The sequence below is a fragment of the Mauremys reevesii genome, linkage group 7, assembly GCF_016161935.1.
Source record: "Mauremys reevesii isolate NIE-2019 linkage group 7, ASM1616193v1, whole genome shotgun sequence".
Classification (NCBI taxonomy): Eukaryota; Metazoa; Chordata; order Testudines; family Geoemydidae; genus Mauremys; species Mauremys reevesii.
Genome location: NC_052629.1, coordinates 31,105,666 through 31,131,929, shown reverse-complemented (window position 1 = coordinate 31,131,929; position 26,264 = coordinate 31,105,666). Strand labels below are relative to the sequence as shown.

General features: G+C 39.7%; 1 protein-coding gene across 2 annotated transcripts in view; it reads left to right on the top strand.

The window, feature by feature from the left end:
* MYOF (myoferlin) overlaps window positions 1-26,264 on the top strand; it is a 113,448-nt gene that overhangs the window by 50,858 nt on the left and 36,326 nt on the right. The window contains exons 14-26 of one of the 2 annotated variants that reach the window (XM_039480976.1): window positions 290-358; window positions 484-527; window positions 1,480-1,562; window positions 3,875-3,913; window positions 9,749-9,873; window positions 11,753-11,869; window positions 12,309-12,486; window positions 13,674-13,798; window positions 14,330-14,436; window positions 18,071-18,263; window positions 19,466-19,621; window positions 20,968-21,099; window positions 23,839-24,002. In XM_039480976.1, coding sequence (XP_039336910.1) covers window positions 290-358; window positions 484-527; window positions 1,480-1,562; window positions 3,875-3,913; window positions 9,749-9,873; window positions 11,753-11,869; window positions 12,309-12,486; window positions 13,674-13,798; window positions 14,330-14,436; window positions 18,071-18,263; window positions 19,466-19,621; window positions 20,968-21,099; window positions 23,839-24,002 — 1,532 coding nt within the window. The remainder of the gene's footprint in view (window positions 1-289; window positions 359-483; window positions 528-1,479; window positions 1,563-3,874; window positions 3,914-9,748; window positions 9,874-11,752; window positions 11,870-12,308; window positions 12,487-13,673; window positions 13,799-14,329; window positions 14,437-18,070; window positions 18,264-19,465; window positions 19,622-20,967; window positions 21,100-23,838; window positions 24,003-26,264) is intronic. The other variant, XM_039480977.1, reaches the window with a different exon arrangement.

Genomic DNA, 26,264 nt, shown 5'->3' with positions numbered 1-26,264 from the left:
GGCACCTATTTCCCCCCTTCCCCCGTCCCAATTTTTTACACTTGCTATCTGGTCACCCTAGATCAGCAATAATTACAAACCTGAGGCTAATGCCGCAATAAAGCATGGAAAATTGAATATTCACCATTAGCCACTGTAGGAGCCTGTGATGGCATACCATTTGACCACCCGAATACAATTTATCCTAAATTGTGTCTGGTTCCATACTTTTTTGTCTGCTTTTTGAGCTTGAGCTACTATAAAATCTGTTTCATTTGGGGTGGTTTTTGTTTTGTTTTGTTTTTTGCAGGTTTGCACAAACATAATTGAGAAAAATGCTAATCCAGAATGGAATCAAGTTGTTAATCTTCAAATCAAGGTAAGGTTTCCTCTTGCTTCTTTAAATATCCATCATCAATTATTTATTATTTTATTCAGAACATTATTTTTTTTAAATGTGAAAGATAAATAATGAATCATTTTATTTTCTCTACTTTTTTCTAGTTTCCCTCAATGTGTGAAAAAATAAGATTAACAGTTTTTGACTGGTGAGTTTTGACTCTTTTGTATAAAGTATTAAACAAAATAAAATTGTGTTGAGTGGAAAAAATCCTGTCTTTCCACAGGGTTTTGGAACCATACGCCCTGATTCTGTAAAGCACTTAAGCAAATGCTTAATTACCCTTCCTGAACACTGATGCTTTCCTGCATTGGGGCCATAAATAGTATGGCATTGGCACACTATTGATTTCTGTGCATTGTACAATCAACATGCGAGTGGGTTCAATAATACTTATAGAATAACTTTCTAATAAATTATTTTACAATTCTTCCCCATTATTTGCCCAACTTGTAGTGGTAGGCAAATAATTCACCAATATTTGCAAACATACATTAATTCCATAATATGTTTATTTCCAAAATTTAAATGACTATTTTTGTAATTATTTGCCTAACTCTAGTCAGCAATGTAGATTATATTGATTAACATGACATTAACTGATATTGAGTATATCAAGCCTGTGTACAATTTTTGGACAAGTGGGCCAGATATTAATATGCTCAAGTTACAAATTTTATTATTCTTATTGTGGGCCTGATTGTGCCTGTTAGGCATAGTTCTAGGCTGGGGATGGAGCCACCCAACCCCTAGGGAGCAGAGCAGAATATTTCTTGGAGTTCCCAAGTTTACAGAGATTGCACATCTCTGATTACTACACACCTTTATTGGCTGCAACTTACTTTCTCTAGCTGGACTGCCAGTTCTGAGACTGAAATTCTGCCTGACCCTTGAACTCTGCAATGCTGGGAGCAGCTTCTTATTCTCTCTCCTCCTACTACACAGCTATGTAAGAGCCAGACGTCATCTGGCCTTTTGTTAATAAAACATGTCAGGTGGTCTAAACATATATACCCTGTAAATACATTTAGCCATTTGTAGTTTGCCTCTGTTTAGGATGACCAGTGTTGCATTTAATTACAATCTTACATTTCATATAGGGATCGTCTTACAAAAAATGATGTAGTAGGAACAACGTATTTAAGTCTCTCCAAAATTGCTGCTTCTGGTGGAGAAGTAGAAGGTGAGTTATTCAACTTATACAATTCAGCAAGTATTTTCTGTGTATTTAAGAGAAATGGTGGGACAGCATAGGGAAGTTTGCTTTGCTGGACTTCCCTGGGTTATACCAGTTCTGTGGCTTAAAGAAGATCTTGTTTTCAGTGCTTTCAAATTGGCCACTTTCCAGAACAGCAACTTTACTTTTTGAAAAATCTTATGGTACCGAAGTATTAATAATTAATTCACAAAATTCAAGAAAGTATTCTGAATATACTACATAATTCAAAACTCAGTTTTCTGGTACACATAGAAAACTTTATTGAATATTTCAAACTCCATATAACTTAATACTTCTGTTGATCTAGTGTTGATGTATAGATATAATCCAGAGTGCTACAGGATATTTTTAGTGAATTCAGCATTTATGAAAGGGGCCAATTTGAAGTTCACTATTTCAGAACCAGTATAGAATGGGGAGCCATAGCAAATGTGACCTTGCCCGCCACTTCTTGCCACCATGCCCGAAACCTTGATTTTGGAGAAACAGCTTGAAGTCAAGAGGAGATTAGCCAGTCTTCCTGATGAGACTGCCTATAAGACGCCAATAGTGATTTGAACACCAGTCTGGTAAGAACTGGTCCAAGACAACCTCTCATTTCCCATATGCCACTAAACAGTGGTCAAATGGCAATGACTCTTGGTTACTACTCAGACCAGTGATCTAGAAGAGAGGGGTTCTATATCGCATTGCCTGAGCCCACCTAAACTGCAAATCACTGGATTCATTCAATAGTTTTCAATTAAATTATTTGTTTAAGTGGAGTCAAGCATATGTCAAAGTTTTTCAGTCAGTTCAGTCAAGTGGTTCTGCTACTTGTTGAGAAAACTAAAAAGCCAAACTTATAATGACTGCAAGAAAACTCATCTAGATAGGCAAAGTTTCCATCCTCCTGAGATATTTTCTCTATTGGGCTTGTGTGATCTGTGAACTTATTGAAATATTGCAATAAAAATATACTCCAACAACATTTTTCTTCCCATAGATGGTTAAGGAAAGACAAAATTGAGATTTCCTTCCTGTTTCTGTTATGCTATGTTTATAACTATTTCAGGGTAGTTTGTTTATTCCCATTAGTTACAATCATGTTGTAATTTATTTTATTAATAATTTCTTTATCTACACATAGCATGTTTCTAACCACACACGCAATTTCATCTTCTTATAGTAGGATTCCATTTATAGGTGGGCCAACTCCTTGCCAAGCATTGTGTTGCTTTTGCCAGAAATTCATGCTTAATCTTTGTCATAAAAGTTTTACTGCATATTAAACTGTCCCCATAGAAGAGTTCACAGTAAATTATGCTCAATATTTATTTAGCTGTCTAATATAACAAGTAAGGTGAGTTAGCCTGAAGGAAGCTGGCCCCAAATAATTTCCATCATTTGAATTCTGAATTATTACTTTTCTCAGATATATGTAATAAAACATCCTTATAGTTGTCTAAGAACAGCCCTGCTTGTCCATGAGTAAGCTATGGTAAGTAATTTAAAAAACAAAACAACATTGGCCTCAATCCTGTAAAGACTTGAGCACGTATTTAACTTTATACATGTGAGTACACTGGTTTGAGAACTATTCATGTGCATAAAGTTAAACATGTGCCAATCTTTGCAGGATTAGGGCCTATGAAGTTTGTTCTGCCTTCTCCTCTGTGACAAAGTTACTTAATTTCTTCTGTGTTTCTGATTTGAAATCTGGGTGCTTAGTTACTCAACATCTCTTCTGAAAATTGCTATTCCAGTGTCAGATCTTCAATATAAGATTCCCAACTCTCCTCCCCTTGAAGTCAATGGCAACACTCCCACTGATTTCAAGGTGTGCAGAATTGGGTTCCAAGAGATCAACTGATTAGAACTAGTCTAATCATTCCAATAAATGAAAGTACCCTAACATGTTTTAATCTGTAGCATGATTGTTTCCTTAAGTGAAAAGCTTGACACAAAAAAATCAGTTTGTATGATTTTTAGTTTTTAAGATAGTAATTTAAAGTATTTAAATAAAAAATCTTATATGTGGTGCTCAGACAGAGGTGCTGAAACTCACAGACACCAAAACTGTATTTTGATGATAGCCCTGGGCACGTCTTTCTCTGTTTAGAATTTATAAAAGTAGGGAAATACCACACCCCATTTTATTCAAGCAGCAAAACTCTAGGCCACTCCAGAGTCACTTCAGCTTTGATATAGTTTTAAAGCAGATTGCACTTTGATATGTTTAATTTTTAAGCTCTATAATTTCTTGTCATGTAACCTGTTGTCTTTTCATAATATAGAATTTTCATCTTCGGGAACTGGGGCTTCATCATATGAAGGTTTATATCTTGGTCTTTAATTTGATTTTGCTGTCCAGTGCCCAATCTGAGCAATATTGTCTCAAAACAAAACCAAGCTATTTTATAAACATTTTTAAAAAAATAAATAATATGTAAAGGATACAAAGCTACATTTGGAGACTATTAAATATGACTTACTATTTAAATCAGTTTTGGCACTGGAAGTGGTTTGAAAATATTTCTATTTGGCTGATGTGTGGCGCTGCATTTTAGAGCTGAGTGTGTAGTTGTTTCAGTTACTATGCACTCTGACAAATGGCTTGCAGTTTTTCAGTTAGTAATGAAAAGCTCAACTGTGTATGCTGCTGCAGAGCTCCCTGTAAATAATGAACTGACTAAAAGATTTCACAGCTCTTTTGCTTATGCTTAACTGGGTGGATAAATAGATCTGAAAAATGAAACCTGACTTACTCTAACTATGAACAAATTGGTCTTTGCATTATTATAACCTAGAGCTGTTTTTTGGAAATCATTAAGTTAAAATTGCATTTATTTAATAGAAATAAATGCAGATTAAGTTTCAATGCAGTTGAAATGTAACTGAATGTTAATAAGTTTATCCACCCAAATGCTTTGTTTTCTTATCTCAGATCCAAAAGTGCAGCATAGCTCACCAAGCATGGCTTACTGAAAAATAGACTAATAGTGAATAAAAGCTGAAATCATTTTTATGAAGCATTTTCAAGCCTTTCTGATAATCAGCTCTTTAAACATACCATCTTTAAATGAAACAACATTGATTTCTTAGAAATGTGCTTGTTTGAATTTACCAGCAACAGCATACAGATTAATTCAACATAGAAATCTATTTTTAGAAAGAAGGGTTTTTTAGTATTATCCCTATGTTTGTTTCTAATATCAGAGGCAAGTGTTCCTGGATCATTTAGCAGTGGAAGATGACTTCAGTGGTATTAAGATGTAAGGCAGAAGAAACAGAGGAAAATTAAAACATTTAGGGTTGAAAGAAAAGTTTCTACTCCAGTTAAAATGGCTCACCAAAAGTCTGGACAATTCTTAGCCCTTTGCATAGAGCTGAATTTTACCTACACTAAAGTTTTATGCTCCTTACATTCAATTCTAAAATATACCGCATCCACAACTTTAACCAAAATTATGGTTGTAGAGTCATTCACTTTAGGAAACCAGGTTGCTTTGTTTTTCCAAATCTAGATGATTAGCTTGTTGAAGCAAAATCATTTTTAGGTGCTGGATCCAGCGTTTTTGCTGCCCCAAGCGGCAGGGGAAAAAAAAAAAAGCCGTGATTGGCGGCACTTCGGCGGCAGCTCTACCGCTGCTGCTTCATTCTTCGGCGGCAATTCGGCAGCAGGTCCTTCCCTCCGAGAAGGACTGAGAGACTTGCCGCCGAAGAGCTGGACGTGCCACCCCTTCCCATTGGCCGCCCCAAGCACTTGCTTGCTGTGCTGCTGCCTGGAGCCAACCCTGCTCATTTTAGCATGATTTAGAATATATACAACTAAGGCCCTACTTGAATTGCAAGATGATTGTCAAAAAATTGCAGCTGAGTTGCAGGCAAACCATGGAAAATTGTAGAAAAGTAATAATGGACCTTATTATTTCCAGTAATAAAGTCCATTATTACTTTTCTGTTATTTTCCACTGTCAGGGGCCTGGGGCTGAGAGCAGAGGCTCCTACTGTTGGCCTGGTGAGGCTGAGAGCAAGGGCTCTCACTGTTAGGGGCCCGGAGCAGAGAGCAGGGGCTCGGGGCTCCTGCTGTCAAAATTGTGATGAAAACCTAATATTGCAGAATCTGCAATTTCCACAATATTGCAAGTTAAGGAGGGCCTTATATATAAGCAATATACAAATCTCTACAGGACCCTGCATTTACCATTAATCTTTCCCAACAACATTATCCCTTGAGAGCTGCAATAATCAGGGAAAAGTCAATACTCAAATTAGATTATAGTAGTATTCCATCTTCAGGAAAGATGTAAATATGGGCCAAATTCTGTCTTCAGATATACCTGTGCAACCTCAATGAACTCTGAGGACTTTATATGTAAGAAGAGCTGGGGCATTTAATAATTATCTACAATAAAAGGTCATCAGGCCAGTTCCAGATATTTTTTCCAATAGTAAAGTCATTTCATTTCATATAAAGACCTATGACTGAATCTCTCTGTGGTCCAAACTCAACTAAGAAAAAAAAAACAGCTACATAATCTGAATGTAACATGCGCTGTCCAGATGAATATTAAAATGTAAAAGTATTTAGGAGTCCTGTGGCCCCATCCACTCTCTGTAGTTTAGACATGAAAGAATGTGAACCACTGAAAACTTTGACAAAATGGACAAAGTTTACTAACCTGGAAGCAGACAAAGCACAAGGCACAGAACCATTTTACATTCTGCAAAGTTGACACAACTGCATTTGTTTTGCCAGTAAGAAACACTGGGACATTCATATTCCCTTTTACTATCCCGCTAACTTTACATATTGCTCTGTAGTCAGTGAGGGGCAGTGAAAGACTTGTAGGATTTAGCCCTTTATCTTCACATTCTTCTGTCTTTATCCTATGGTAAAGCCATCATTTTGTGCTTCAGATTGTATTATATATATAAAATACAATCTGAAGCACAAAGAGAGAGAGACAGAGACCTATCTCATAGAGCTGGAAGGGACCTTGAAAGGTCATCTGAGTCCAATCCCCTGCCTTCACTAGCAGGACCAAGTATTGTCCCTGAGGAGGAGTGAGTTTGTTTTTTGCTCCCCCCATCTCTAAATGGTCCCCTCAAGGTTTGAATTCACAACCCTGGGTTTAGCAGGCCAATGCTCAAACCACTGAGCTATCCCTCCCCCAAAGTAGTTTCTGAAAAGTCTGATAGGTGTTGATGAAAGACCTGGAGCCTAACTCTGATCTCATTTACTGCAATATAGATGAGAAATACCGCCATTAAAAACAATGGAGATACACCAGGGTAAAGCTGAAGAGAGCTCAGAATCATGCCCTTGATCTCAAGCACCATTCCAAATGTAGAGTATTTCTCTGCGTGTATGACTGACTTATTTCTAATTTTTTGTATTATTTATATGTTCACCTACCAATAACCTTAAGAGCACTTTTAGGGGATATATACAAATGTTGCATAAAGGCACAATTAACTACCATAAATCCAGAGCTAGAGAACAAAAGCCTGCTTCCCTTTACAACAGGGGTGGGCAAACTTTTTGGCCCGAGGGCCACATCTGGGTATGGAAATTGTATGGTGGGCCATGACTGCTCATGAAATTGGGGGTTGGGGTGAGGGTCCAGCTGAGGGTGCAGACTCTGGAGTGGGGCCAGAAATGAGTTCAGAGTGTGGGAGGGGGATCCAGGCTGGGGCAGGGGTGTGGGTAGGGGGTTGAAGGCTCTGGCTGGGGTGTGGGCTCTAGGGTGAAGGAGGGTGGGACCGAGGGGTTTGGAGGGCAGGAGTGGGATCAGGACAGGGGCAAGGGGTTGGGGCGTGGGAGGGCGTGAGGGGTGCAGGCTCTGGGCGGCGTTTACCTCAAGCAGCTTCTGGAAGCAGCAGCAGCATGTCCCTCCTCTGGCTCCTACGCAGAGGCACGGACAGGTGGTTCTGCGCACTGCCCCAACTGCAGGTGCCACCCCTGCAGCTCCTGTTGGCCCTGTTCGCTGGCCAATGGGAGCTGTGGGGGTGGCGCTTGGGCGGGGGCAGCATGCAGAGCCCCCTGGATGCCCGTATGCATAGGAGCTGGAGGGAGGACGTGCTGCTGCTTCTGGGCGCCGTGCAGAGCGGGGCAAGCCCCTGACCCCGCACCCCAGAGGAGCTTGAGTGCTGGATTAAAATGTCTGAAGGGCCGGATGTGGCCCCAAGGCTGTAGTTTTGCCCATCCCTGCCTTACAACCATTTCAGTTAATCAGTATCCTGTTTAGTTTAATAAACTCAAGCCTTACTATAATACATGCTGCAGTACATATGTACAAAACCAAATGGCAATAGCAATAATATGAGTAATGCTTCTATCTACAAATAATTTTGATACCGAACATAAAATTACAAAAATTAGAGCAGAGCAGTACTCAAATTACAGCTGTAGTATTGATATAGGTAAGGGATGTAAGCATTAAATTAGAAACACCTTGTCTTGTCTTTGTAGTGTGATGATTTGAAAAAGCACTGGTTTTAGCACACAAATTCTAAACCCAGACATTTAAAAAAAGGATTTAAATTATTTTGCCCATTATAATTAAGAAAATGACAAATAAATGCTTATGGATTCATTTTTGTGTTTTAGCTCTAGACTATAATTGGTATGTAAATTCTATTGAACTGTATTCAGAATCATCAAAAATAATCATAGCAAACAAATATTCATCTATGAAAACTAAGTGAATGTGTGGACTTTCACTCTTGAATGAAATTTTAGGCCACTCAAAAAGAAGTTTGTAATATACAGGCTGACAATCACTTCACTAAAGAGGCAGTAATGGGAGCGACTATACATCTAATTTTGAGTCTTATCCTGCATTCCTTTCTCAGGCAAAATTATTGAAATTAAGGCTCTCTGTTATGCTTAGGCATGGCAGAATTTAGCTTTTTATTTTTATAATTTTGATGGATAAAATTGATTATTTTAAGCATTTTTTTCTATTTTCATCCATTTAAATTTTCAGAGTCATAAGAAATTATGTGGAGGGGATCAGATATTTATTTAATGACAGATGTTGTTCAAACAGTTAAAGCTGTAGAAACAGTTAAAACACAAATTGCCAACTGTGCATGTCAAAATATACAAAGTAAATATCCTTAAGTCAACAGATCATACCTATTTTTACTGTTCATTTACTAGTCCATTTGTAAGAAGCTTAATTCAAAAGTCTAAATCCTTCGATTTTGACTACTGAGTTCTCAAGCAACTGCTTTCTGACTGCCTATCTGTACATTTCTATTACACATGGAAATACTTTTTCATTGGTTTCTATAGATGTATAGTGAAATCAACATTACTGACATTTACTAATACAAATCTAATACTTCCAAATCTAGTTATGCTCCAATTTCAGTCAATGGGAGTTTCGTCATTGACTTCATTGGGAGCAGGATTGAGACCTAAGAATACAGCAGTTCTTTTAATTATTTTGGCATAATGGAAAATCTTTTTTAGATTAGTGCCTCCAAATCTCATTTTTTCCCTATTTTGCACAAAAAATACATACTACTCTACCTCCAGGTATGGTGAATAGGCTACTTAATAGTGTTATATACTGTGGTATACTTTAATAATTTTCGTTCTGTTAGTCCTTCTACTAACAGACTTGAGTCACTTCAGTAGCACACTAAAAACAGTATGATTAACTAGGCATATTCTGTGATGCTGAACACTAACCTTCCAGCTACTGTGCACATCTTTATTGTTAGCTAGAACATAATCCGTGGTACATTTAAGTGAAAGCCAGTGGTATTGGGTATTCAGTTCATTCTATTTGTGAAAATATTTTTTATATTAAAATTTGTACTTTGTTTTAAAATTGTATTGGTCTTTCACATAAATGAAATTTTGATGGTGGGAATGTAGCATAAGGTCAATTTATTCTGTGGGGGTTTTATTGCATAAAGTATTATCTAATTTAAAAATCTTACAGCCATGTAAACAACTAGGGACAGATATATCTATGCAAATAGATATATTAAATTCATATTACTGGGATACAGCCATGGAATAAAGTGTTCTTACTTTACTAACAACTAATATCTAACATTTATTTTACTGTATCTGAATTTAAAGTTCAATACCCTTGTGGCTCTAGAAGATGATTAGTTAATTTCTAATGATGACGTTTGCCTATTAGTGAACACAGGGGAAACAGAGGTGGGCTTTTTACCAACATTTGGGCCCTGTTACCTAAACCTTTATGGAAGCCCAAGAGAATACACTGGATTCCCAGACCCCTATGATGAACTAAACTCTGGAAAGGTTAGTTTCTCTTCTATAATACAAACAGATCAAAACAACTGTTATTATCAATAATGTAAACTGAATTGGTTTTAATTAAGTTTAAGACAAATGTAAAGAAAGAACTTTTTATTTTTGTTTTTGCAAAATAACATACTGTACACTTAGCATGATGTCACTATTTAATAAATGGAACAGGAATATTTTTCTATTTGTGGACATTTCAATTGTATACACACTTATGAATGAGCATTTGGGATCATATAGATTGAGGCCACTGGATTCCCACTCTAGTCCCATTGGCACAGGGGAATGAAATGAGACAAATCTCAGGTGAGGGATTTTAAGGGAAGAGCAGCAATTTCATTATATATTGAACCTCTTCTCCCAGTCCAATAGAAGCCCCTTGTCCGTAGGTATTTTGATATGGCTGTTCTCCATGGCAGTGTCCCATCCAATCCCACAGGGATGTTGTAGCAATAAGAGAAGGTTGAACCTACCAACATTATTTTAAACTATCTCCCCTTCTGCATATTTGAACACTCACACAAAGGGGAGTGGAGCACTGGCTAAAGAGCATGAGTGAGACCTGCTGATTAGCCATACTGCCATGAGGAAAGCTGTCATGGGAAAGCAAGATGGGGATCAGATGGGGGGTGGGGAAGGACACTGAGCCTCCATGAAAATGTCCTGCTCTCCCCAGATGCCCCAAGATCAGTGAGATTTCCCTATAGATCTTGATACCTCTGCCGACTCCCAAGAAATAATTCTCCAAGTGCCATATATCATCCACTAGATTTCCCCCACAGATGGGATGAAAGAAACAGAAAATATCTCCAAAATCTGCCACAGAGATAGGTTTGAGCCAACATGGTTTCATCCTCCCACCTTGCCTCCTATCCACAGAGCCTGTACACACAAGCCATGCACATTTGGAGATCTGGGATTCTGGAAAGGAGTTTATGACTAGGCATGGCTAGGGATAGCCTCTCTGTATGGCATTATCCCTTGGAAAACCAATGAGATTTTCTCATATAAGTAAAAATACTGACACTGCAGCCCACCATCGGACACTGTCAAGAATGATTTGGGGCCCGGTCAAATGAGATGCCCTGGTAGAATAGTTTCTCGGGGAGCGGTGCTGGCATAGAGGTGCTGCCAAGGGCATGGGGTTCCTTGCAGATTCTCCAGACATCTTTTATACTCCAAGAACTATGGGATTTCCTTATGGATCTCAAAAGATCTGCAAGTGGGGAGGACCATGGCCATTACTTGCTCTGCACAGCAGCCCATATTACTGCTGAAGCTCTGTCGTTGTCTAAAACAGAGGGACACATTATCCTAATAACTAATATAGAAAAGCCTCAACAGAAAGCAGCTGATTCTCCAGGTCATTTAAGATTAAAATGCAACTTCAGAAGGATTAATGATTGTATGGAGGCTGAAGGATATAACTTATAGGAAAACCTATCTACTTTGGGCTACAATGTGATCTCCAGTTGGCAGTAATTACCCATTTGATGCTTGTAGTATATATGTCCCAATGTAGCCACTTCTTCAACCTAAGGGGCAGTAGTTTTCAATTACTCTACAAATCCAGTCTATATATTATATATTTGCTTAATACCAATGGTTTTGGTGCTGTCCAGAATAAAACATTCAAAAACATTGCATCTGTCATTTACTGTTTCTTATTTCTTAAATATATTTGCTCTTCACTTATAATAGAAATTAAAGCCCATGATTATTTTATATTTGTTCAATTATGTAAGTTTGTGTGAAATCCTGACCTCATTAAGGTCAATGGCAATATTGCCATTAACTTCAAGGGAGCCAGACTTTCAACTCCAATTTTGTTGGCCAGCTGTTAGATATAGAATTTTGTGTGATTGTCTTACAGGAGGAAGGAGTTGCTTACAGAGGCAGAATCCTAGTTGAACTATCTACAATACTTGACAGTAAATCTGTGAATAAAAAGATAGAGGCGATCTCCAGTGATGACGTACTGGTTGTTGAGGTAATTCCTGGTGCACTTGTAAATATATATGGATGCGAAATGTTTGGTTTTACTGTTTTTGGAGAATTACATGACCTACTAAAATTGTAATAATGAAATCCTTTAGTTATTCGTGTCATTAATAATACAATCAGAAAACCTCCCCACAAAAATTACTGATTATATGGCTGCAAAAATTACTTTCCCTTCCTCCCAGCATAGAAATTGTGATTTAAGAAATCTTTACTATTTCAAATGTATTATTTTATTACACATTTCTATTTTCACCTCTGTTTATTTGGAGTGTGTGTGTGTGTATGTACATATGTGCGTTTCACAGAAATGTGTAAAAGTATTAAGATAGATGTTGTTTCCATGTAGATACTGCTACTTTTCTCTAATCCTCTACCATTACATGCAGTTAATTAATTAAAACAAAAACTCTTGTAATACTGTACAGAAATATCAGCGCAGACGAAAGTTCAGCCTTTCTGCTGTGTTTCATTCTGCTACCATGCTGCAAGATATTGGTGAGGCTATCCAGTTTGAGGTTAGCATTGGTAATTATGGGAACAAGTTTGACACTACCTGTAAGCCTTTGGCATCAACAACTCAATACAGCCGTGTTGTATTTGATGGTAAGTATGCTATAGAAGTGTGGCTATAAAGATACAGAATTCTCTTTTGGAAAAAAATCTGTTTATTGATCAAATTTTAGGATCACAACAACCAGGGGCGGCTCTAGAAATTTCGCTGCCCCAAGCACGGTGGCACGCCGCGGGGGGCGCTCTGGCGGTTGCCGGTCCCACGGCTCCGGTGGACCTCCCGCAGACGTGCCTGCGGAGGGTCCGCTGGTCCCACGGCTCTGGTGGATCATCCGCAGGCATGCCTGCGGGAGGTCCACTGGAGCTGCGGGACCAGTGGACCCTCCGCAGGCACGTCTGCGGGAGGTCCACCGGAGCCGCCTGCCGCCCTCCCGGCGACCGGGGGTGCTCCGCTTGGCGTGCTGGGGCCTGGAGCCAGCCCTGACAACAACCTTGATTTGTTGAAAGACTACTGAAAATATGATTGAAAGTAATATGTAAATTTGTATTTGCTCTTGATATCTTGTGATATATTGTAATTAGTTACACATGAAATCTGTCCAATTTGGGGTTGATACAAATTGAAGTCAATAGGTCCTGGGCACCAATAAAAAAAATTATAAACACAAGCACAGAAAAACTAGGGATATGAAAGAGGAAAATACTGTTTTGAACTTTCTGTGCTTTCTTCACAACTCTTGTTCAGTGCTTAGACAAATGATTGGCATCTTAAAAGCAGATAGACTAGATTGATTAGTAACCTATAAAATACTTTTAATTTTTGCTTTAGTTATTGCACACTTTAGGTTGTTTTCATGTTTTTTTTATTTACTAGACAAAGCAAATAATTTTGCTCTCATAAAATTATTTTAGAACATTTTTATTCTAAAGGAAAAAAATATATAAAGCTACTTTCACACGTGAATTACTGGAGAGAATATTGTAAAAATGTTATCAGATGATTTTAAAAAAACACCTTATTGGCTTTCTAAATTATTCAAGTCAAATGCTTATTCTACTTTACCTGAAAAATATAAATCCATTAGATAAATGAGGGCAAGATTCTGCCATCTTCTCACTGAATAATACCTTCCTGCCTGAATAGGCCAACTGAAATCAATGGAACTAATCACAGAATAAGATACTACTCAACATAACTAAGGATGATAGTTTCAAGTCCTTAGAAAGTATGTATTCATTCTCTCAAAAACAACTCTTAACACATCAATGTTTCACACCAGGTAACTACTATTATTACCTGCCATGGGTGAACAGAAAGCCAGTAGTGACACTGACTTCCTTTTGGGAGGACATAAGTCATAGACTAGACCCGGTGAACCTAATCCTAACCATGGCTGAAAGACTGGTAAGTGATTCAGGACTTTTTATTTTAGTCTCATGTTTTCCATCTAAATTATTTGTGTGAATTTAGGGATGGGGTGGAAAGGAGGGCTTTAAGAGCAAATTCTGGAACTGAATCTGGCACGTATTTTTCTCTCCAGAACAGACATGCATTAATGCTGCAAAAGCAGAGTTAATTGTATGTCTGTATTTTGGGAAGTGACAACCATCCCCCCTGCAGTGTATTCCTGCCAGAAGAAGGAGTAAACTATACAGGAGGGGATGCATAGGGCCATAGGAGGCATTTTAATTGGTACGCAGGTGCAATATTATGTACTGTTAAGCATATTGGGCCTAACCCTGCACTCCTGTCTCACCAGTTTTGCAAGGAATGCAGGATCAGGGCTATTAAATGTCTGAACATCTTTCTTTGTGGTCTTTGGGTTTTTCTAGCAAAATATATGTTGTTTTGTTGAATGTAGGAGTGGATCTCACATTAAAACTAATAACAGAATGTAAGTTTATATATTCTGCACCTTTTCTTTAAACACTCCAGCAATCCAACATAGCTGCCCTAAAGTCAGGAATACAGGCTAAAGTTTCTGAAAACCAGTTGGCAGAGATATGGCTGAAGCTGATCGATGAACTTATAGAAGATACAAGGTAAAAGTTATTGTATAACTCATAATTCAAAGCCCATGAAGATAAGACAATGTGAAAATCACCTTAGAACCCATTTCTTTTGCCCTATCATTCCATTTTATATTAATAATGGACAATAATGAAACAGCACTTTAAAAAAAAACTGTTGAGCAGGGTCATTCTTGAAATTGTGGCTATGTAGTGTCCTTCGTCCCCTCCTCACATTCACACACACTCATAGTCTCACACTCTGAAAGTGTAATTTGGCTTCTATGGTGTTATACATTCAGCTGTTGTCTACTGGGGATATTTTGTTGATATGGAATATCAGCATCTCCTTTATGGGCTCAAACAGTTTGTAAAAATGTAGTTGAAGGAATTTTTTTTTTTTGGTACATGTTATTAGGACAAAGTGCAAATCTCAGAGTAATACTGTCTAGTACCTGGTTGCTGGAATTCATCAGTTAGCTGTGTGGTTACCCATGTTTTGATATAACTTCAGAGACTGAGATTTTCAGAAGTGCCTGAAGAAATTAGGTGTTTAAATCCCATTGAAAGATGATGGGATTTGGGTGCCTAACTCCATTAAACGCCTTTGAGAATTCTAGCCTTGTCTTCTCTCCAAAGGGCTGAGTTTTAGGGGTGACATCACAGAAAACAGTGTTTACTGTGAAGCAGCCCAGCAGAGCTGATGCTGAACAGATGGCTGGAACTCAGTTCAACCTGGTCAGACACTACGCCAGGCAGAGCCACCTGAGCCCTGATCAATGCACTCAGTCCAGAGGCCCAGCTGTTCAAGGCACCTATGCTTCCCACCATGAGAAGGAAGAAAGGTCTTCCACAGAGGCTCTTTTTCTTGGGCAGGAGGGAAAAGAATCTTCTCTAGCAGCCCCACTCATAGGGAAGGGAGAGAGGAGAACTCCCAGTTTCTCCTCGGAGGCCAGGGCACAAAAAATCTGTTCAAAAGTTTCTGTGATGGGATGACTTTCCTGGGAGGAAATGAAAGTGAGTCAGTATGTTGTGTGTGTTTAGACAGACCAATAAGTGTCCGAGCTGGGTTGTTTGGAGGAGAATAATTTCTAAACTTGGGAGAAGGGATTGGAGAAGAAAGGAGAGAGATATTAATGGGCAGTATGAGAGAGAAGAGAGACTGAACTGGAGGAGAGAGAGATTGAAAAATCATGGGTAAAGTTGATGAGAAAACAACATAAAAAAACAGGAAAAAGAAAAAAGTAGAACAGAGGGAAGAATTTTACACTAGAAAAATTGGAGAGAAAACATAAAAAGAGGGAGGAAGAGATTCACCAAGATATACAGGAAGTGGAGTGAAAAAAAAATAAGGAAGGGAAGGGAAAGAGAAGAACCAACACAATGGAGCAAAGAATCCTGTGGCACCTTATAGACTAACAGACGTTTTAGAGCATGAGCTTTCGAGGGTGAATACCCACTTCGTCGGATGCAAGTAGTGGAAATTTCCAGGGGCAGGTATATATATGCAAGCAAGAAGCAAGCTAGAGATAACGAGGTTAGTTCAATCAGGGAGGATTAAATTAAAAGACTAGCACAGGACCTCATCCTCCTACTTGCATCCGACGAAGTGGGTATTCACCCTCGAAAGCTCATGCTCTAAAACGTCTGTTAGTCTATAAGGTGCCACAGGATTCTTTGCTGCTTTTACAGATCCAGACTAACACGGCTACCCCTCTGAGGGTAGGTCTATACTTACCGCGCGGGTCGATGCAGAGAGTTCGACTTCTCGGAGTTCGAACTATTGCGTCTAATCAAGACACGATAGTTCGAACTCCCCACGCGCTCCGGTCGACTCCGGAACTCCACCACCGCGAACGGCGGTGGCGGAGTCGACCTTGGAGCCGCGGACTTCGATCCCGCAGGGTCTGGACAGGTGAGTAGCCCGAACTAAGGTACTTCGACTTCAGCTACGCTATTCGCGTAGCTGAAGTCGCGTACCTTAGTTCGACCCCCCCCCTTAGTGTAGACCAGGCCTGATACTCAACACAATGGAGTTATAGTACATTTTAGTAAGAAATCACTAATAGGAATTTTAATTCCTAAATGAAATTTAAATGACCTAGTAAAATGTTTAATAAGGGGCAGGACAGAATGGATGGGCAGAAAGGGATTGGCATATTGAAATTCATTTAGGACAGTACACTGACTAGGACCAGTCCTAGTCTCATGTCATTACAACCACATGAAAAGTGTGGGTACATCCACTTTATATATATTAAAAAATCTCTCTCACACGCTTGTGCACACACACATGCTCTTTCAAACAATTCCCATGGCTTTATTAAACGTATTATTAAACAATTTTATTGTGGTAACACCCAGGGGCATCAAATAAGTTAGTGCCCCATTGTGCTAGGCGCTGTACAAACATATTGTCACTAAAGAGTTTACAATAAACTTATGAATTGCATTAAGAAACATAATTCCATATATTGTATTTGTAAAAGAAGTTTCCTTGTCACATTATATTTTAAGTGACTAGAAATCTGCCACAAGCTTTAAGGCTCTTTATAAATCTGAAATCTGCAGCAGCTTTCAGGAGGTAGCTGGTGTAGCCTGAGTTCTATTAAATTTAGGCCCCGTCCCACAAACACCTATTACCAAATGTAGTACTTACATTCCAGGTAATGGGACTACTTACGATAGTATGCAATACAGCCGGCATTAAGGCTTTGCAGGGTCAGAGCTTTTGTGCCCCTGGTTCAGATTCAGAGAGTAGTAAGTCTTTTCAATCTCACCAACCACTCAAGAAAATGCTCTGAAAAATAGCTTCTTCTTATGCCATATTAAATGTACCTTAATGAACTGAGTAGCAAGGAGCTCCTGTAAAAGGATTATATTTGAAGACCTCAGAAAAGCTATCTATTGCTTTAACAAATCAATGCAATCACTGTCTTCCCTGGGGTGTGCTGTTCTACTGTAGAATTTCCCAGTTATGTTCATTGCAACTGTGCACCCTGGTGTCTCACCAATTTCTATGCAGTGGACTTTGGTGCAAATTTTCAAACTTGAGTGCCTGAAAGTTAGATAACTTCATAGTTAGAATGATACTTAAATAAGTGGGTTACTTGTCAGAACTACCGAGCACTCACAGCTTTCAGTCAATGAAAAGAGTCTAACTTTAGTTTGAAAATGTTGATTTCACCTTTGAAATCCATTTCTAGGCATGAATCTTCTACGTTAATTTGATATGTAGAAAAATTGAAAAGTGTAGCAAAAGAAATTACATCTATCTAAGCCACAAAACAGTATTCCTGATGTGATCATCTGGATGATCCGGGGAGAGAAGAGACTAGCTTATGCCCGCATTCCCGCACACCAGGTTTTGTATTCTACTACAAGTACTTATTATAAGCCTAGGCCTGCACTCAGTGGGCTTAAACTCTTTAGTAAGCATTAGGCCCAAGAGGAGTGTCTGCAGGACTGGACCTTATAGTGTTATTCTGATGGATTTCTGTTATTTCTGTCACCATGGGGAAATACTACTGATGATACATAATATTATAGGGCTTAATTAAATGTTTTCTTTAAGTATGAACACCTATGCTTCTTGAACATCTGTTAATGAAATTAGATGCTAAGAGGGAAGATTTATATTATTAAAAGTTTTTGTTTCTCTTTTCAGTAAGCCATTTCCCCTCTTAGAAGCCAAATCCAATGTCACAGTCCTTGACACACAGATACAAAACCTGCGCCTCAGGTCTCTCAAACACATTCTAGAGGCAGCAACAAGGATGAGAAATGACGCTACCGATGTGAAGGCCACTTTGGCAGAAATCGAAGACTGGTTGGATAAATTAATGCAATTGACCGAAGAGGTCAGTACTTCAAAATACATATGATTCAGTTGGTTTAAAAAGATACAGTTTCTGCAAAAAAACTCCAATGCCTGCATATACACCAGATTCAAGCTTAAAAGAAACCTTCGTCCATTCTTCTCCACCCAGTAATTTTAAAATTCAGAAGGTGAAAAATACTTCTTTCCAGGAATATGTTTAAAATGTATTTTAATGTAAAGTTTTTAATTGCAGTTGACGAGAATTTTTCTTGGCTTAGGGTAGCAGGATAAGTCCCAGAGACTTGGATCTAATCTAGATAAAGGGGCAGCACTGTCTGCCTAATGAGGCTGTCTGGAGCTTTCTTAAAGGGGGAGAATATTTTACTTTCATCCCAGAATTGCACATTTCCTTAAGGTTCGTGCATCCAGAATTTCTGTGGGTCAGCAGCTATAGAAGCCTATTTAAATTGGGCTTAGACCAGTTATTCTAATTTGTTTTAATCCCTTGAGTAACTTTAGACCATAATAAATGCCTGTTTTCACATGAGCTAGTCTTGTAATTTGTTTTCATATCATCTATAGCGATATTCATCTTCTCTTTGCCATTGCTAATTTTAAAAATCACTGGTAAAAACCACGATAGCCAGTTTGAGACTCACAATTAGCACACAGCCAACAGAAGTGTATAAGGGGCAGCACAGAGCTGGCAGGGTGTTTACTTAGATTCTGCTAAAGTTCTTGTTACAATTATTTCATCTTTCAGGCCCTGATTTAGGAAGGCACCTAAGCATGTGCGTAAGTCCATCCTTATTCAGGAAAGCCTTTAAATGTGTACTTAAGTCCCATTGACTTTAGGCTCCATGTAGGCCAAGAATTCCTTAATAGTGGAGCAGCACAAAAGGGACATAATGGGCCAAAGGATCTAGCCTAGAATATTCATTATAAACCATTTGTGACTGAATATGTTCATAGAATACCTCCAGCTTCTTTATCAAATCTTTTTATGACTTATTTGTTTTTTTTCTAATCATCATCTCAGAAGAGAATGACATTTAATTATTTGCAAAAGAAAATTTCCTCCCATATATTAGTATCATGAATCCATATTTCTGTTTTGTCTTAAATAAATCCCTGAAAGATGCCTGATTTCAGTTTTTGCTCTCCAAACACTGGATTAGTTGGAAATTCTGCTAATTGCAGAATATAGTTTTGATTCTTTTTTCTTTTTTAAAAAAAAAACAGCCACAAAGCAGTATTCCTGATGTGATCATCTGGATGATCCGGGGAGAGAAGAGACTAGCTTATGCCCGCATTCCCGCACACCAGGTTTTGTATTCCACTACAAGCACTGAAGCATCTGGTAAATACTGTGGAAAGACCCAGACCATCTTTCTAAAGGTACTGTGATAATTTCATTATGCACTTTAAACACTACAGCTTGAATTTAAAAAGTGCTATTTTTGTTAACATCAGACGTTTTCCCTTAGCTAATTTTATGAAAAGTTAAATCCATGAAAGGCATGTGTACATCCATTAAGAGGCATAGGGTCATACTGTACCCTCGGATCCTTAGCATAAGGGAAAGCCATTTCTAGTGCAACTTGCTACAAAACGAGACAGAAAAACTTGTGAGTGGGTGACAGCAGCCTAAGTAGCTAGCTGCTGGCAGAATATACAGTATGGCGCAGTCTGACAGTGGCACAGGAGAGGTGTAAGAATTCTGAAGTGGTGGATTGATAAGACTCAAGGTGCGAGGTGTCAGCCACAAAGAGCCAAATTGCAGATGCTTTCCCCAAAACAGCACACAGAGTATGACAGGAAAGCCCATTGTAACAGAGAATCAGAATCAACCTCATCCAAGAGCTCAGAAATGTGATCCAGTTATTCTGCCAATGTGGGAGCTGATGCTGCTAGAAGGCATGTGGATGGATCTGTCGTGGCGAGGGACTCTTACTGGGTGGGATTTGAATAATTCAGAGAAGCTGCTAATAAATATTCAAACTTTTGGATGTTAATCTGAACCTAATACTTAAGGCTTGTCTTAAGGAAATCTTCCCACATAGCTATACCAGTGTAATTAGACTGCTATAGTTATACTAGTATAACTCTCTGGGTGCACACCCTTATTCCAGAATTAGAGTGAATTTTTCTGGTTAAGTTTGTCTCTTTGAAAGTCAATTAAACCAGAAAAAGGCACTCTTATTCCAGGATATATCAGTATAGTTATACCAGGAAATTTCCCAGTGTAGACAATCTCTTACCTTAAAACTTCCAGCGTGTGTCCATCTGTGTACTGTGTATAACCCTTGCCTACTATTTGAGTGAAACATTCTTTCTGACCTCTGCATTTCAAGCCTCTTGTGACAAAGAAATACTAATACCAATGCTGAACTATGAACTTATAATTGTTCTCAGTACTGGGCAGAGGCAAACTCATTAGTGTGTGAGACTTTGGAAAGGAAACACAGGAAAGGAGTTAAGCAACAATCTTCCTATGCTTAGCTCTTACATGCCAGTAAATCAAGGGTGAGGTTCTACTTTAAGGATGTTTTCTGGTAATATCTGTCAAGCAATAGGGGGTTTGCTGATAAAGACATTTTGAAGTAACCACTGAAGCAGGAAACTGCAGTGCAGGAGTATTTGAATAAGCCATGTATTATTTTCTATATGTCTGAGCTATTATGTACATTTATTCAAAACCTACATTTACTGTCTAGGATAACTATTCTTTTTACATATTCCAGTACCCACAGGACAAGAACAACGGTGCCAAAATTCCAGTGCAGCTGAGAGTTAACATTTGGCTTGGGTTGACTGCAGTTGAAAAGAAGTTTAATAGCTTTGCAGAAGGAACATTTAGTGTTTTTGCAGAAATGGTATGCCTCCATGTTAATTATATTACTCTTACATGAAACATCCAACGAAGTGGGTATTCACTCACGAAAGCTCATGCTCCAAAATGTCTGTTAGTCTATAATGTGCCACAGGACTCTTTTACAGATCCAGACTAACACGGCTACCCCTCTGATACATGAAACTTTGTCACTTACTCTGGAATGTACTGAAATTCTGACATGAATTACTGGTGTCATTTTACACTCATTTTGCATAGATATAAATTACTAAATTAGGCTCAAGGTAGTGGAGAATCAGACCCAACATCTCTTCCAGATGATGTCTCTGACAAACTCATAAAACTAGATTCTGATCTTGATTAGATAGGTGTAAATCTGGAGCAACTCCACTGACTTCAGTACAGTGATTCTAGATTTATATTGGCATAATTAAGATTAAAATCTGGCCCATAACATGTTGCTGTGTGAAGAACCTTTTACTTTAATTGCTTGTTCATATCTGAGCAGAGAATAGATGAGCATAGGCTTTATTGGTTAATAATGGTTCCACAGGAGCAGAAAGAGTCACTGAAACAAACACTACAGGAAAATTGAGGCAAACCCAGCAAATTCCAATTACAAGAGAACATACCATAACATGGCAGTGTTAAGAGTTACCACGTATAATGGGGTGGTGAAAATTAGGTGGATAATATTTAAAATAGCCTTCTTGCTATGCTGTAATCGTAGAGACCAAAATAACAGATGAATCTAGACTAATCCAAGAAACAATTTTTTTCTTCTGTTAATGATAAGCTTCAGGCATCCTTTTCGTGCACTTCCTACTAATGGCTACAATGTGCTGAACCAGTAATGGACACCAACATCCAGGGGCGGCTCTAGGATTTGCGCCAGTCCCGCGGCTCCGGTGGACCTCCTGCAGATGTGCCTGCGGAGGGTCCGCTGGTCCTGCGGTTCCGGTGGACCTCCCGCAGGCACGTCTGCGGGAGGTTCACCGGAGCCGCGGGACCAGCGGACCCTCCACAGGCATGCCTACGGGAGGTCCACCGGAGCCGCCTGCCACCCTCCCACGGGACACCGCCCCAAGCGCGCGCTTGGCGCACTGTGGTCTGGAGCCGGCCCTGCCAACATCTATATAGTTGCTGAACCACTGCCAGTATGACATCATGACAGCAGCCTGTGTAGCCATCATCCCTACAGTTACTTGAGTTGGCAGTACTCAGGCACCTGTAGTGAAAGTAATTTAAAATAGAAAGTGAATGTCAAAATCCATGATTTCTTAAGTATAAAATACAAATCATTATGGGACAAAGTTTTTACTATTTGTACAGTAATCCAAAAATTTTCTAGGAATTTTATAGGAGGAAGGGATTTAAAAAGCCCAAAACCAAAACCAATCTGGGATCTAATTTTGATTCAACATACGGCTGTGTAAATCAAGAATAATTCCATTAAAGACAATGGAAGCGTGAGCGTGTGAACCTAGTGTAAGATCAGAATCAGTCCTATCATGCCTGCCCTGATCAATTTATAATCCGATTTATAAGGATTCATGGAGAAGGACAAGGTTTATACGAACAAGATCATGCAGGGATTAATGTATGGTACATGTTCTCATTATAATGGAAATGTATTTACCAAAAAGTTAAAGCTGTCTCTTGTAGACAACATGGAAGCAGTAAGTTTGTAGATTTGAATGAAGAGGGGATGTAGATTGGGAGGGGATTCACTGCAGACAGGACAGCATTGAAGAGGCACTGAGAGGAGGGTAGGAGGAAGAGATGAAGGGATCATTTGAAGTTGTCAGTGGCAGAGTAGGGGTGAGGAGGAAATGTGGTAGGAGATGGAGACAGCAGATACAGAGGAGATAGCACCCCTACTTGTTTCTGTTTGGAGTATGAAACAGTATGAAAATATGGCACTCCAATGGATTTACTAAGAGCCGTCTCTCAAGCATGAAAAGGATGCTGTTAGTTATATGAAAAGTTGTATTTGAGACAAATTTTTAACATCTGAAGCACCATCTTTAGCTTCTGCCAGTCACTAGTTCTGATATCATTATTCTAAGTGCCACTTTGTGAGGTTAGTAATGAATAATGACATGAAATAGAGTGGTACCCAGCTGTTTGAAGGAACAAATATTTTGTCTGATTGACCTACTTGTCTGGATTTGAACATGGACAGGTTTGGTAAATCAGCGTGACCCATTTCTGTTTACATGGTGCACCATAAATGGTGTTTATAAGGCTAGCTTACCCAGGAGCGGCGCCAGAGTTTCTGGCGCCATAGGCAGAATTTGGGGGGCGGCATTTTGTGCACTCCCCACGGGGCACACGGGAGGTTCCGCTCCTGTAGTGCCGCCGAAGAAGGACCCTCCGCCGAAATGCCGCAGGCGACAGCGGCAGTTATTGAGCTGCTCAATTGCCTGCCGCTGTTTTCTGTGGCACGTCAGCAGAAGGTCCTTCTTCGGCGGCTCAATGGGAGCAGAACCGGAAGCTCCCGCGCACCCCATGGGGAGTGCACAAAATGCCGCCCCCCGAATCCTGGCGCCCTAGGCGACCGCCTGGGGTCGCCTAATGGAAGCGCCAGCCCTGAGCTTACCTATACTTTCTATCTGATAGGTTGGTCCTTTGATTTCAGATATGGGCCTCATATAGTAGAATGTTTGAGTTGTAATGATTACAGAAATATATGCTTGTATTTTCCTAAGAGCTTTTCTTTGGACCCTAAAGTGCTCTTTTCTTCTTCTCTCTCAAACAGTATGAAAATCAGGCTCTTATGTTTGGAAAGTGGGGCACCTCAGGACTAGTCGGTCGCCACAAGTTTTCTGATGTCACAGGAAAAATTAAATTGAAAAGAGAGTTCTTTTTGCCCCCAAAGGGCTGGGAGTGGGAAGGAGAATGGATGGTTGATCCTGAAAGAAGGTCAGATTTCTGATTCCTACACAATCAAACAGCAATAAGGGGTTTGCAATGTTTCCTAGTTATTTTCAGAATGTGCAGAATAAATTCATCTCTTGGGTTTAAGTGGGGTTGGGCAGGTTTTAAACAGAATTTTTGTAGAAGGAAAGTAAGTTAGCCAATCAGCCAAAGCTATTTAATAACAGTACAATCCGTGTTTACATTGTTAGAAGGAAGGATGAACCTTCTGCTGTGAACATGTAGAAAGGATTTCCAGTAATTAGGGGACTAGCCTGGGACACTAAAGACCTGGCTGCAATTTTTCAATTCCCTGCTCTGCAATAGACTTGCTGTGTGACCATGGGCAAGTCACTTAAACTCTCTGTGCCTCTGTTCTCCATCTGTAACATGGAAGTACAGCTGAGGTGTTGAGAGAACGCTAAGGATACCCTGCAGACTGTGAGGGGCTCAGATTACTACAGCGATGCAGCCATATAAGCAGGGCCGGCTCTAATTTTTTTGCCGCCCCAAGCAAAAAAAAAGAGCACCGCCCTGCCATAACACACGTCCCCCTGTGAGCGTCATGCTGCCGAACCCCCCCGAGCACCATGCCACCCGAAGCCCTGCCCCCACAAGCGCAGTGCCGCCCAAAGCCCCCGTGCCCCCCAGCACCACGCCACCCGAAGCCCCCGCTCCCTCGAGCACCATGCTGCCCGAAGCCCCCGCCCCCCCAAGCACCATGCTGCCCAACCCCGCCCCTCCAAGCGCCACGCTGCCCAGTCCTGCCCCGAATGGCACACTGCCCAAGCCCCTGCCCCCCCCAATGCTGCACCACCAAAACACCCCCCCCCCGAGCGCCGGCCGCTGGAAACAAAAACAAACCAAAAAAACCCTCCAGCACTGCCCCGCCGAACAACAACAACAAAAAAAACAAGCGCAGCCCCGCCCCAAGGTGCCGCCCCAAGCCTGTGCTTGGTCAGCTGGTGCCTGGAGCCAGCCCTGCATATAAGTACCTAAGGCCTCTACACTGGGGTGGGGGTCGATCTAAGGTACGCAAATTCAGCTACGCGAATAGCATAGCTGAAGTCGAACTACCTTAGTTTGAATTACTTACCCATCCTCACAGCGCGGGATTGATGTCCGCGGCTCCCCCGTCGACTCCGCCACTGCCATTCGTGGTGGTGGAGTTCCGGAGTCCACGGGAGTGCGTTCGGAGTTCGATATATCGCGTCTAGATGAGACGCGATATATCGAATTCCGAGAAATCGATTGCTACCCGCCGATATGGCGGGTAGTGAAGACGTACCCTGTGATAGATCAGGTGGCTGTCTGTTTAACAAAAGCTTCTTCCGATTTCAGCTTACTGTGGAGTCCATTTTAAACCTCCAGTTCACATCATATCTACACTGCGTACAAATCATCATCTAGATGGGGAGGTCATCCAATGGGGCTTTTAATTTTTATTTATTTTGCTTTTTTAAGAGATGCAGCCTAATAATAGTGCATGTTCACATACACAGAGATAGAATGGATTAAATTGTAATAGTTACTAGTGGTGAAATTCTGGCCCAAAAATTCCTATCGATTTCAGTAGGGCTAAGAATTTCACCTCTGTTTTTTCTTCTTGTGTTCTGGCAGTGAGCAAGAATAGGAGGACTGCCACTGTACATCAGAAGAGACCTGCTATTGAGTCCTTAAAATTTAGCAGTTAAATCTTCATGATTTTCAAGATTAATTTTTTCAATTGATGGTCTATGACATGCAGAAAAACAATAAGTGTACATCTGAGAACAGTTCAGCTGACAAAGAAGAAAAGCCTCTTGTAAAAATATGAAATAACAATTATGCCTGATCTCTTCCACTAGACAGAAAATAACCCACACAACTTTATTTGACCAGTAGATGGCATTACAAAACAAATTTCAGCCTTTTCTGAAATCGAATCTGACAGGCAATTAAAACCGGAGAAATTTATTTTATCTCAAATAATTAGTAAGCTTTTAATTATCATGTTTACAGTTTAAAAAATATATCAGTAAAATATTTGATTTTCTGTTTAAACTCAGTCACACCTGGGAGGTGGAGAAAAGTCAAGTTAGTCCAAATTCACAGTACAGCTAACTTTTTTTTTTTTTTGAAAAATTGGGAAACTTGAGTACTGTAATGTGGATGAAAAAGTTTGATATTGGATGCATTTCAGCAACATTTTAATGAACAAATAAACTAGTTGCGACAAAAGAATCAGCCGGCAGCCCATTTAATTGCCTTTCCCCTCCTTAGCCTAAG